The following is a 13,938-nucleotide window of genomic DNA, read 5'->3' as shown; positions in this document are numbered from 1 at the left end:
GCAAGACCTCGTCTCTACAATAAATAAAAAAATTAGCCAGGCATGGTAGCTCGCGTCTGTAGTTCCAGCTACTTGGAAGGCTGAGATGGAAGGATCGCCTGAGCCCAGCACGTCGAGGCTGCGGTGGCCGTGAGTGTGCCACTGCACTCCAGCCTGGGTGACAGAGTGAGACTCCAACTCAAGAAAACAAAAGAAATATCCTCCCAGGGCGTTGTGCACGTGTATCAGCTTGTGGATCAGTGCTGTTCTTGGACATCCGCGTGATCGTAGTGTACACAATGTTCCACGGCTCCTGTTCCCACAGAGCCTGATACCTAGGGCTTTTTTCCACGTCTGTAGATATAGGTCTGTCTCATTCCTGTTAATGGCTCTCGTCCAATAACATGCTGTGCCCTAATTTGTGAAACTATGCTTCCATTGTCAGTGGTCGAGACTGGTTTCCAATTTTCACTTTTACAAGCCGTGGCATCATTGCACAAAAATGCTGTAATGAAGATACATCTTCAGGCTCATCCGTGGAAGGCGGATCGATGGTTGGATGAAGCCAGCTGAGTCAAACGTTAGGGGCTTCAGATTTGTTGTTGGACAACAGTCAAACTCCGTTCCCAAAATGTCTCCGTCATTTACACTTTCCCAGCCCAGCACTGATGACACGTTTCATTCCCCCGACTCTTAGTATGACTTGATATATTCGTATTTTTAGCATTTGACAAATTAAAGAGTGAAAGCTAAATGTTGTCTGTTTACTAATGAGGTTAAGTATGCATGCTTTAGCTCCTGTTTGTTGTTTGCTATTTATATTTCTAGCCTGTTTATATAATCTGAGTATCAACCCAGACTACAAAAAGAGGCGTAAGGCTGGGCTCGGTGGCTCAGCTTGTAATCCCGTGCCTTGGGAGGCTGAGGTGAGTGGATTGCCTGAGCCCGCGGGTTCGAGACCTGCTTTGGGCAACTTGGTGAGACCTCATCTCTACGATAAACCAAAAAAATCAGCCGGGTGTGGTAGCACGTGCCTGTAGTTCCAGCTACTTGGAAGGCTGAGGTGGAAGGATTGCCAGAGCCCAGCAGGTCGAGGTTGCAGTGGTTGGGAGCGGCCACTGTACTCCTGTCTGGGCAACAGAGTGAGACTTCGACTAAAAAAAAAAAAAAAAAGAGGCGTAATGAGGCTAGGCATGGTGGATCACGCCTGTAATCCCAGCACTTTGGGAGGCTGAGGTGGGAGGATCAATTAAGGCCAGGACTTCAAGACCAAACTGAACAACATAGCAAGATCCCGCCTCTACTTTTAAAAATGTATAAAATAATTTTTTTTTTTTTTTAGTAGAAGTCACTCTGTCGCCCAGGTTGGAGTGCAGTGGCATGCTCATGGCCACCGCAGCCTTGACCTGCTGGTCTCAAGACAGTCTTCCACCTCAGCCTTCCAAGTAGCTGGAACTACAGGCATGCACCACCAAGCAGGGTAATTTTTTGATTTATTGTAGAGATGAGATTTCATCAAGTTTCCCAGGATGGTCTCGAGCCCCTGGACTCAGGTTATCCTCTCTTCTCCACCTCCCAAAGTACTGGGATTACAGGTGTGAACCACTGTGCCCAGCAAATACAATTTTATAAAAGAGCCACGATGATGTAGGGATTAAGAGTAAGCTGTCTTGATTCAAACTGGAAGATTTCTTGGCTGTGTGACTTTGAGCAAGTCACTTAACCTCTCTTGTCTCTGTTTCTCATTTGTAAAATAGTGGTAATACTAATACTTATTTCATAGGGCTGAGAGTTAAATTACTTGATACATATAAACCACCTAGGACAGTGCCTGGTATATAGTAACTATTCAATATACCTGAACAATGCTTGATCTCCTGCCTAATTCGTGTTACAAATGTTTCCTTCCAGGCAGTTACTCCATTTGTCTTCTGTCTTTGTTCAGTGTGTTTTCATGTCATTAAATTTGTTCATCTTTTCTTTCAAGGCACTGAGTTTCAATAGAAGCAGAACTAGGACATTTACATTGAATGCCGAATAAGAAATGGCTCGGGGAAAAGAGAAGAAATAATTAGCCTGTTCATGTCTAGGTGGTGGAATTCTGATGATTTATTTTCCTTTTATATACTCTGTGCTTTCCAAATGTTCTAATAAATATATATTTCCAAAGGAACACAGAGTATCTTTATTTTTAAGTTGCATTTGTTTTTAAATTTTATTTCAAGTACACAGGTACTAATTTTTTTTTTTTTTTTTTTTTTAAGAGATGAGGGCCAGGCTTGGTAGCTCAGCCTGTAATCCCAGCACTTTGGAAGGCCAAGGAGAAAGGATTGCCTGAGTCTGCGGGTTCGAGACCAGCCCAGGCAACTTGGCAAGACCTTGTCTCTACAATAAATAATTAGCCGAGCGTGGTAGTGCGCACCTGTAGTTTCGGCTACTTGGAAGGCTGAAGCGGAAGGATTGCCCGAGCCCAACAGGTCAACGCTGGGGTGGCCGTGAGCGTGCAGGCCTCCAGCCTGGGCCACAGAGTGAGACTCCAACTCAAAAAAAAAAAAAAAAATAGAGATGAGGTCTTGCTATGTTGTCCAGGCTGGTCCTGAACTCCTGACCCCAAGCAATCCTCCTATCTCAGCCTCCCAAATCATGCCAGACTGGGTAATTTTATAATGAGAAAAATACCCCTCCCCTCTTCTCCAATTAATGCTGCTTTTCTAAAGGACAAAAAAGCAAGAAGTCAGTCAGCTGCACCAAGCTCAGCTAAACCAGGTGAACTCAGAGGCAACTCTACCCAGGGACCAGATATCCAAACACCACGGCAGGATCGCCCCCTGGTGGCTGGAAAGTAAGAAGTCGGTACTGGAAGGTGTGTGCCTGTTTCTTCCTGTAAAAAGCTGTTTCCTTTGATTTAAATCACAAAGCAACCCTTTGAGCCAGGAACCCAATTAAGTGTAATACACAAGTGACAAACCTGAGACTGGGAGAGTTTAAGGTCAAAGTCACCTGGCTGACAATAGGCAGAACCCCTCAATCTGGGCAAATCTAGGTCCCTGACTTTTTTTTTTCTTTTTAGCAATAAGGAGGGGAAAAAAAGACCCCTTTTACTGGGATCTCACTCTGTTGCCCAGGCTGGAGTGCAGTGGCACACTCACAGCTCACCATAGCCTTGACCTCCTGGGCTCATGCAATCCTGCCTCCTCAGCTTCCCTTTTTGGTTTTGTTTTGTTGTGGTGGTGGTTTTTTGAGTCGGAGTCTCACTCTGTCACCCAGGCCGTAGTGTAGTGGCACACTCACAGCCACCACAGCCTTGACCTGCTGGGCTCTGCCGACCCTTCCACCTCAGTCTTCCGAGTAGCTGGAACCACAGGTGCGCACTGCTAGGCCCAGCCAATTTTTTGATTTATTGTAGAAATGAGGTCTCACCATGTTGCTCAGGCTGGTCATAAACCCCTGAGCTCAGGCAATCCTCTCACCTCTGCCTCCCAAAGTGCTGGGATGACATGTGCCATCACGCCCGGCCCCTCAGTTTCTCAAGTAGCTGGGGTTACAAGCATGCACCACCATGCCTGGTTAATTTTTGTACTTTTTGTAAAGACGAGGTCTCGTTATGTTGCCCAGGCTGGTCTTGAACTCCTGGTCTCAAGTGATCCTCCCGCCTCGGCCTCCCAAAGTGCTGGGATTACAGATGTGAGCCACCATACTTGGCCCCTAGTTTACTTTTCATCTGTAGACATTTGCCTGTTCCAGATATTTTATATAAATGAATATACTATATATGTGTATACAAACACACACACAATATATGTGGTCTTTTGCGCATGGCTTCATTCACTGAGCATCGTGTGTTGTGAAATGTTTGTGTGCATTGTAGTATGTGTCCATGCTTCCTTCTTTATCGTGATTGTATAATATTCCATTGAATGGATATACCACAATTCAATTCTCCATTCATCTGCTGATGGGTGTTTGAGTTTTTTCCACTTTTTGGCTATTGTAAATCATGCTGCTATGAACTTTCTTTTTTTATTTTTTTTAGTCAGCGTCTCATTCTGTTGCCCAGGCTGGAGTGGGCACGCTCACAGCCACCGCAGCCTCGACCTGCTGGGCTCAGGTGATCCTTCCGCTTCAGCCTTCCAAGTAGCTGGAACCACAGGCGTGTGCCACCATGCCCAGCTAATTTTTGTAGTTTTCGTAGAGATGACATCTTGCCAAGTTGCCCAGACTGGTCTTGAATCCCTGGGCTCAGGCAATCCCCTCACCTCCGCCTCCCAAAGTGCTGGGGGTTACAGGCATGAGCCACCGCGCTTGGCTATACGTTTCCGTTGCTCTTAGGTAATTACTAGGAGTGGTATTGCTGAGTCATATGGTAACTTCATGTATGAGAGGCCTTTATTTTAGAGTCAGGATCTCATTCTGTCATCCAGGCTAGAGTGCAGTGGCACAATCATAGCTCACTGTAGCCTTGACCTCCTGGGCTCAAACAATCCTGCCTCAGCTTCCCTATTAGCTGGGAATACAGATGTGCACCAACATACTGGCTCATTTGTTTCTTATTTTTACTTTTGTAGAGGCAGGGTCTCACTATGTTGCCCAGGCTGGTCTCAAACTCCTGGCCTGAAGTGAGCCTCCCGCCTCAGCCTCCCAAGTAGCTGGGATTACAGGTGTAAGTCACTGTGTGCAGCCTGGGATGCTTTTGAATTCTCCACTCCCAGATTTCCTGGGTTCTAACCTGGTTGGCACTTTCCTGTCACACCCGAGCATGCCTGTTTCCAGAGACTGGGCTAGAAACACGTGGAGAGTGAGTCTGTGAGTCAGTCTCTTGACTCCATGCCTATCAGCTAGCTCCTGTGGGCTGCAGGCCTGGTCCCCTGACCCTGAAACCAGATCCTTCCTCACTGAAACCTGGAAACTTCTTGGCATTATCTGGCCAGACAGGGTGGCTCATGCCTGTAATCTCAGCACTTTGGGAGGCTGAGGCAAGAAGATTGCTTGAGCCCAGGTGTTCGAGACCAACCTGGGCAACTTGGTGATACCTCATCTCTACAATTAATACTACTAATAATAAAATTTGCCAGACGTGGTGGTGCACACCTGTAGTTCCAGCTACTTGGAAGGTTGAGGCGCAAGAATTGCCTGAGCTCAGCAGGTCGAGGCTGTGGTGGCTGTGATCGTGCCACTGCACTCCAGCATGGGCAACAGAGTGAGACTCTGACAAAAAAAAAAAAAAAAAGATGAGAAAAAACTTTGGATCCTCAGATCCGAACCAAGAGAGAAGGTCACCTGGAGACCCCAAGAAGCTCCAACTGAGGCCAGTTCTAACTCTGTTAGTCATTAGTGGTGTTCACCAAATACTTCCAACATATCTCTTCTGGAAACAGGATAAGCCTGCTCTTTTCCAGCCCCGGTAGTTGGGTGGGATCATGTGACTTGTTCTGGCCAATGAACAGTGAGCTGAAACACCTGGGGCACCAAAAAAAAAAAAAAGCATACACATTTTGTTACATTTATTTATTTTGTCACCCAAGCTGGAGTGCAGTGGCACGCTCACGGCCACTGCAACCTCAACCTGCTGGGCTCAGGCGATCCTTCTGCCTCAGCCTTCCAAGTAGCTGGGACTACAGGTGCAAGCTACCACACCCAGTTAGTTTTTTGATTATTGTGGAGACAAGGTCTCGCCAAGTTGCCCGGGTTGATCTCGAACCCGTGGGCTCAGGCAGTCCTCTTACCTCTACCTGCCAAAGTGCTGGGATGACAGGCGTGAACCACCATGCCCAGCCATATTTTAAGAGATGTTATCTATGCATTAATTACTTTGATTTGGCCGAACTCGATGGCTCAGTCTGTAATCCCAGCACTTTAGGAGGCTGAGGCGAGTGGATTGCCTGAGCCCGCGGGTTCAAGACCCACCTGGGCAACTTGGCGAGACCTTGTCTCTACGATAAACCAAAAATTAGCCGGGCATGGTAGCACATGCCTGTAGTTCCGGCTACTTGGAAGGCTGAGGCAGAAGGATCATCTGAGCCCCGCAGGTGGAGGCTGTGGGGACCAGGAGTGTGCCACTGCATTCCATTCTGGGCGACAGAGTGAGACTCCAACTAAAACAAAAAATTACTTTGATTTTGCTGTAATCAGAAGTGTCTGGACACTGATGGTCACCACTTTGGGTGGCTCTTGTAATTGCAGAAATCAAATGTGATTTGTGTTTCTCAACAGTTGTAGTGCGGTTTTTTCCTTTCTTAAATGTCTATGCTTTTTTTTGGCACCCTCGGTATTGTATCATTTCCGGGTCAAAGTTTTTAACTGGAGGTATGAGACCCTCCAGAAATTCCTTTCTGAGGCTACAGTGAACTGAAACATTCCAGATGGCGGCTGCTTTATCACAGGGTTGTACTGTGGGGCACATGGAAAGTAATCCCCAGATGTTATGTGGTGAACAGGTACTGAGAGTGAGAGATTATCATTATTATTGCTATTATTATTATTTGAGCCAGGGTCTCACTCTATCACCCTCTTGGGCTTAAGTAATCCTTCTGCCTCAGCCTCCCAAGTAGCTGGAACTACAAGCATCACACCTGGTTAATTTTTTGGCTTTTTGTAGAGACGAGGTCTTTCTGTGTTGCCCAGGCAACATAGAACTCCTGGACTCAGACAGTCCTCTCGCCTTGGCTTCCCAAAGTACTGGGATTACAAGTGTGAGCCACTGTGCCCGTCCTATTATTATTTTCAGAGACATGGTCTTGTTCTGTCACCCAGGCTGGAATGCAATGGCACGATTATAACTCACTGCAGCCTCAACCTCCTGGGCTCAAGTGACCCTTCCACCTCAGTCTCCTGAGTAGCTGGAATTACAGATGTGTGCCTCCATGTCTAGCTAATTTATTTTTTATAGCTGTTTTTGTAAAGATGGGGTCTTGCTATGTTGCCCAGGCTGGTCTCAAACTCTTGGCCTCAAGCAATCTTCCCACCTCGGCCTCCCAAAGTGCTGGGATTACAAACATGAGCCATCACACCTGGCCCAGAAGATACTTGAGCCAGTAGGTTGAGGCAGTCTGAGAAAGGTGACATTTGAGGACAGACTCCATTGGCTACACAGAGGAAAAAGCAAGGACCAGGAACTGATGGAGACTTTGGGGAAATAGAATGAAGCCTCGTTAGCCGAGCAGGGTGGCTCACGCCTGCCGGCACTTTGGGAAGCAAAAGCGAGAGGATCGCCTGAAGTCAGGGGTTCGAAACCAGTCTGAGCAACCCGGTGAGACCTCGTCTCTACAATAAATCAAAACATCAGCCAGGTGTGGTGGCACGCGCCTGTGGTTCCAGCTACTTGGAAGGCTGAGGCAGAAGGAATACCTGAGCCCAGCAGGTCGAGGCTGCGGTCGCCATGAGCGTGCCACTGCACTCCAGCCTGGGTAACAGAGTGAGACGCTGACTCCAAAAAGAAAAAAAAGAAGAAGGCGGGTGCCGTGGGACGGAGCGGAAGCCAGCTGGGAGGAAGACGCCCAGAGGTGGAAAATCTTGGGCTGAACTCTCAGCCTGACGTGCTCCCCCCAAACTCAGAGATCCGGCGATGTTGGGGGCTTGGAGGGAAAGGCGGAGGGGGCGTCGGCAGCACCTCGGACAGCGCCGCCCTGTCCGTGGTGCTGACGGGCCACGGCGCAGACAGCTCGCGCGGACAGCTCGGGGCAGAGCGTCGCGGTTCCTCAGTTCGACACAGAATCCCCAGATGCCCCGCCAGCTCCCTTTTCTGGCACACGCCTGCAGGAGCCGGAAGCAGGGTCCCGAAGAGACACTTGGGCTCCCCGTGTTCAAAGCAGCGATATTCGCAATAGCCAAACGGGGTGGGGGTGGGCGACCCCGGCGTCCAACAGATGAGTGGGTAATCCGGGTCTGATCCATCCATACGATGACTCAGCCTTAAAAAGGAAGGAGAGTCTAGGCCAGGCATGGTGGCTCACGCCTGGAATCCCAGCACTTTGGGAGGCAGAGGTGAGAGGATTGCCTGACCCCGGGAGTTCGAGACCAGCCCGGGCGACTTGGTGAGACCTCATCTCTACAATAAATCAAAAAAATTAGCAGGTGTGGTAGCGCGCGCCTGTAGTTCCAGCTACTTGGAAGGCTGAGGCGGAAGGATCGCCGGAGCCCAGCGGGTGGAGGCTGCGGTGACCATGAGTGTGCCACTGCACTCCAGCCTGGGTGACGATGAGACTCCGACTCAAAAAACAAAAACAAAAACGGCAAGATGACGAATTTTATGTATATTTTACAGTAACACACACACACACCACAGACCCCTAAAAGTATCTTCCAAAGCTCCTTATTGCTTTCAAGATAGTCCAAGCTCCACTCTGGGTCCAGCCTGTGGTAAAGCCTCAGGCAACCCAGGTCCAGCCTAGAGTCCCATAAAAGTACCACCTGAGAGGGGACATGCCATCCTCATCCGCACTTTACAGGTGAAATAACCGAGGCTCAGAGAGGTTAAGTAACTTGCCCATGGCCACCCATGAGAGTTCAGGTTGGGATGTTGCCCAAGAAAGCCAGGCTGCACAGTCTAAAGGTGTGTTTGGTTTTGTTTTTTAGGAGACAGGGTCTTGCTGTTACTCAGGTTGGAGTGTAGTGGCATGGTCATTGTTCACTGCAACCTCCAACTCCTGGGCTCAATTCATCCTCCTGCCTCTGTTTCCCAAAGTGCTGGGACTACAGGAGCATGCCACCATGTCCAGTCACAGTCTAAGCTCTTGGCCAACAGCCAGGACAGCGAGCGGGGGCCACGGGGACATGTCTCGGAGCACAGTGGGACTGGTTCTTTCTGTATGACCCAGCTGAGTACACAGTAGTGGCAGGGCCTGGAAACCTGGGGGAGTAAAGTCCTTGAGCCCTTATCGTTTAATATTTGTTTGTATGTTCCACTGTTTTTTTGTTTTGTAAAAATGGGGTCTCACCATTTTGTCCAGACTGGTCTTGAACTCTTGGCCTCAAGTGATCCTCTGGCTTCAGCCTCCCAAAGCACTAGGATGACAGGCATGAGCCGTGTGTGTGTGTGTGTGTGTGTGTGTGTGTGCGGTGTGGTGCTATCCCTTGGGAACTAGAATCAGTGGTGTCCACAGCCAACATGGCACCTGTGCACAGCAGGGCTAGTGGGGGCAGAGGCCTCAGATCCTAACAGGGAAAGTTCAGGGTTCGGTAAAGGGAGTGCCTGTGAGCCCTGGGGGGGGGGGGAGGGTGCGGCATTCAGAGGCAGCAGAGTGGAACACGTGTGAATTGCGGGCCAGCACTCCCTTTGGGGTACACACTCCGGGTGGAGTCAGACTCCAGAGGGCGGGGCCCCAAACCCAAACACGACACATGGCATTTCCAAGAGGTGACAGTTTATTGGGGAAGGTCACTGGCCAGGAGTCATCAGTGCAGCCCTGGGACCCCTCAGGGCAGGTCAGTCCAGTGTGTAGGCCCCGGGGGGCAGAGGGCCGAGGGGGCCCCTGGGGTCGCAGGCATAGCAGCAGGAGGGGGGCCATGAGCCACCCCACAGGGCCCAGCCCGGCCCAGGTGCAGAGGCAGGGATCCCGGGGGTCCTCAGGTGTCAGCGGCGGAACCGGGAGGATCCTGGGCCAGGCAGTGCCGGTGCCGAAGAATTGGCTTCTCCTCCTCCTGTGGGGACAGGCCACACGCGTGTCACCCAGCACGGGACACCCATGCACATCCCCGCACGCGGGCCTGCCAGCACCCATCACACAGGATCTCAGACACGGCCCCTCCAGCCGCGCTCCTGCCCCCAGGCGTCTCGGGGGACCCAGGCCTCGTGCTCACCATCTCGGAGGCAGTGCTGGGGCTCGCGCCCTCGGGGGAGCCCCCCTCGTCCCTGGAGCAGTCGGGGCCCGCGTCCTCCTCGTACTCCGTCAGGCAATCCGACTCCTCTCCTGGAGTCAGGGGCAGCACAGGTGACGGTTCTGGGCTGCTCTGATATCTTCCCCCCACCACAGGGGTCCCCCCCGGGGGTTCCCTGGGCCCCTCACCATCAGCGCAGCCATCAGAGACGTAGCTCGTGGGGGGCTCAATCCGGGACACGATCTCTGCCAAGTCCGTGAAGCCAGAGCTTGGGAAGGCGAGCACCTGTGGGGGGTGCTGGTGAGGCTTAGTGTCTTGGGGTACCGGGGGACCCAGCAGTGTTTTGGGGACTCAGAGGGCTCCTGGGACAGCTCTTTGGAGTCTGTGGAGGTCTGAGGGACTCAGTGAATCCAGATCCAGTGGTGTGTGGGGGTCACCTGAGGTTTAGGGGAGCGCGTGTGAGGGTTGGGCTTCCAGAATCCTGAGGTCAAAGTGGCCCCGACACGGGAGGGTTGCTGGCTTACGTCTGCCCGGCGGCTCTCGTTAAGGTCCGCAGACCGCCGGTCGGTGAGCATTTTCTCGATGACGTTGCCCCGGGTCCAGCCTCCGAACACAGCCTTCCCATACTGGTAGCCCACATCCTGTGGGAAGAGGGGGGACTGGAGCTGGGCCTATGACTCCCTCTACTCATTTGCTCCTTCTCTGGTCCCTCAAAAGCCTGATGCTCACTCGAGACTAAATCTACTTCATAGTCAGCCATAGGTGGCACATATACCCGTACTCCCCCATCTATGCCCCGGCCAGACATTACCAATCCATCTCTCTATATTCTTTCCTACTCAGCCCCACATAGGATGCTGGGTATCCAATAACACAACATGGTGGTGTGCAAGCTTATTTTGAGGCCTGTAAATATGCAGTATCTGTGGATGCCATCATACCCCTGCCCACAGCAAACATCACTAATCCATCAAGGCATGCTCTCCCAGTGAGCCCAGAAAGGACAGCATACATTTTTACACAGACTCAGGGCTTCTGAACAGCAGTTACCTATCGATTTCAGTTAGCAAGAGCTATGGCACACAACATACATACTGCTACAACCTATCCTGGACCTGTGGCAGACATTACTAATTGATCACTGCTCTCATTCCCACAAATGCAGAAGTGGCATTAGAAATCACTACACGGTGCTTCAGGCAGGGCAGATGGCACATAAGGAAAATCTTAGTTCATACACTGCACATGCACAGCCACCTCCCCATCACACCCATTGCAGACATTACTAATTAATCACAGATCTGTTTCCCATGGATTCCAGGTTGACCCCTGGAATCCTTCCTCTCACGCTGCTCTGGGCTTTAAGGAGTAAAACTGTGCAGGCCTGCCATGTGGGCACTATACCACTCCCACTTGCTCACATAGATCTGGTCGAACTTCCCAAAGTCCATGGTCTTGAAGCAGTCGATGGGTGGGCGCAGGTACTCGCAGTAGGAGCTGGACTTGACGACCTCCAGCTGCCGCACACAGGACACGTAGGCCAGGCGGGACTGGATCTCGGCCATGTCTGGAACCTTCACCTTGTCTGCCCAGGGGTTTAGCCGCTTCCACAGCAGCCACCAGCCAGACAGGCTGTCCCCGTAGGTGCTGAGGTCCGTCTCATCCTGACTCCCCACATCGATGGCGATGACTGTCTTGGCGCCCATGCTGCGGGCAATGTCCGCTGTGGGGTCGGGGGGTCAGAGGGCTGCTCCCCACCAGGGCCCGGGGCAGGGATGTCCAACCCAGTCCCACAGACACCATCATGCCAATGATCACACAGAAAAACACGCATGCAAACGACATGCTGTCATGCAAAGGGCATGGGTGGGGATGCAAATGAAGTTGACAGGGTGAGGTCAGGCTGGGTCTTGAGGTCTGGGTAACCAGGGCCAGAGGGACAGAGTGGCTGGGGGAAAAGTCGTGAGGCCAGACATGGAGGGGACAGAGATGCAGAAGGAGAGAGACACCAAGAGACAAAGAGTGGAGACAGCTGGAGAAAGAGATATCAGAGTCAGAGACCGAAGAGAGTCCAAATGCAGAGAAGGACCTTGAGACTGAGAGGAGGGACACAGTGCAAACAGCAGGGACAGGAGGGGACAGGAGCAGTACCCAGGTGTGGGCAAGGGTGGAGGGGATGACCCAGTGAGGAGGGTGGAGTGTCTGTGCGCCTGTGTGTGCAGGTCCCTGTGCCCAGGCCAGGAAGATACCTGCGTTCCCACAGCATGTTGTGCAGCCCGTGAGTTTGTCATATCTTTGGGTCCACATGTCTGTGTGTGCCTGCTCATGTCCCTCCCATCTGGGACCCCATGGGAGGCTGTGCGTGTGTGAGTACATACGTCTTTGGATGTGCCTGCCTCTCAAGACACACCCAGGCCTATCCGTGTTCTGTGTTCACTACAGTCCGAGTGTACATGGACCAGCATCAGTACATGTTTCTGTGTGTGTCCAAGTGTGCCTGCCCACCTGTAGGTATGTGCATACCTGCTCACATGTGTGTAGTTGTGGCATGTGTTTATCTATCTAGAGAACCTGGGGCAGGCCGGGCTCGGTGGCTCAGCACTTTGGGGGGCTGAGGCGAGTGGAATGCCTGAGCCCCCAGGTTCAAGACTAGCCTGGGCAACTTGGCGAGACCTTGTCTCTACAATTTTTTTTTTTTTTTTTTGAGTTGGAGTCTCACTCAGTCGCCCAGACTGGAGTGCAGTGGCCGCTCCCGACCACCGCAGCCTCGACCTGCTGGGCTCCGGCAATCCCTTCGCCTCAGCCTTCCAAGTAGCTGGAACTACAGGCGCACACCACCACACCCAGCTAATTTTTTTTTTTTTGATTTATTGTAGAAATGAAGTCTCGCCTGCCCAGGTGGGTCTCGAACCCACGGGCTCAGGCAATTCACTCACCTCAGCCTCCCAACAGTGCGGGATTACAGGCTGAGCCACCGAGCCCGGCTCTACAATAAGTTTTTTAAAAAATTAGCCAGGCATGGTAGCACGGGCCTGTAATTTCAGCTACTTGAAAGGCTGAGGCGGAAGGATGGATGGAGCCCAGCAGGTCGACACTGGGGTGGCTGTGAGTGTGCCACTGCTCTCCAGCCTGGGCAACAGAGTGAGACTCTAACTTAAAAAAAAAAAAAAAATGAGAGAGAACTCAAGGTAGTGGTGGGAGGTGGCAAACTGTCCGTAAAGGGCCAGAGAGAAAAGCATTTTGGCTTTGTGGGCCACATGGTCTCTGTCCCAATGATTCAGCTGCCATTGTAGTACAAAAGCAGCCCTGGGCGAAATGGAAATGGGCAGACATGGCTGCATCCCAAGAAAACTCAAGCAAAGAGCTGGATTCTGTCTGCAGGCCACAGTCTGCTAAGCCCTGGCCTACCAGACCATGAATGTATATGCTGTGATTGCATGCATTTGTGTATGCACACGTCTATAAATTTTACATTGCATGCCTGGCCTACCTCACAACCACACAAGGCAACAGCATGACTTAACTCAGGTTGGTAGATGCCCATGTCATCTGTCTGTACCCACACCTGCACATTTGAGGACATGTGGAGGGCAAGTGGGGATAGACTGGCTTGTGGACAAATGCCCTGTTTCATCAATGCACATGCTCATGCTCCTACCCTGCAAGCATTTTTTTTTTTTTGAGTCAGAGTCTCATGCTGTCACCTGGGCTGGAATGCAGTGGCATGCTCACGGCCACTGCAGCCTCCACCTGCTAGGTTCAGGTGCTCCTTCTGCCTCAGTCTTCCAAGTAGCTGGAACTACAGGCGTGCACCACCACGCCTGGCTAAATTTTTGATTTATTGTAGAGATGAGGTCTCACCAAGTTGTCTAGGCTGGTCTCGAACCCATGGGCTCAGGCAATTCTCTTGCCTCTGCTTCCCAAAGTGCTGGGATTATAGGTGTGAGCCACTGTGCCTGGCCTCCCCACAAGCATTTGAGAGAATATGTGTGCATGTAGACCTGGTGTATGCCCAAAAGGGCCCCCTATTCTGTCCATATGTTCCTCAACATGTGTGGGTGTGTCTGTGCACCTCTCTCCTGGATGTGCATCCACTGTGTCTATCACAGCACATGAACAGGTGCATGTAGATTTTTCTTTTTTTTT

At 51.3% G+C, this 13,938-nt stretch overlaps 1 protein-coding gene across 1 annotated transcript in view; it reads right to left on the bottom strand.

Annotated features, from left to right (window-relative positions):
- Positions 1-9,321: 9,321 nt before the first annotated feature.
- PNPLA6 (patatin like phospholipase domain containing 6) overlaps positions 9,322-13,938 on the bottom strand; it is a 25,711-nt gene continuing 21,094 nt past the window's right edge. Inside the window, 5 exon segments of the mRNA XM_021709001.1 lie at positions 9,322-9,615; positions 9,775-9,884; positions 9,981-10,077; positions 10,317-10,433; positions 11,214-11,515. Of these exon segments, the coding sequence (XP_021564676.1) occupies positions 9,541-9,615; positions 9,775-9,884; positions 9,981-10,077; positions 10,317-10,433; positions 11,214-11,515 (701 nt within the window). The 3' untranslated portion in view covers positions 9,322-9,540.

This window comes from Carlito syrichta, unplaced genomic scaffold, assembly GCF_000164805.1.
Source record: "Carlito syrichta isolate Samal-C Ts95f unplaced genomic scaffold, Tarsius_syrichta-2.0.1 Scaffold153894, whole genome shotgun sequence".
Lineage (NCBI taxonomy): Eukaryota > Metazoa > Chordata > Mammalia > Primates > Tarsiidae > Carlito > Carlito syrichta.
The sequence above is the reverse complement of the archived record's forward strand: the minus strand, read 5'-3'. Positions and strand labels throughout refer to the sequence as shown.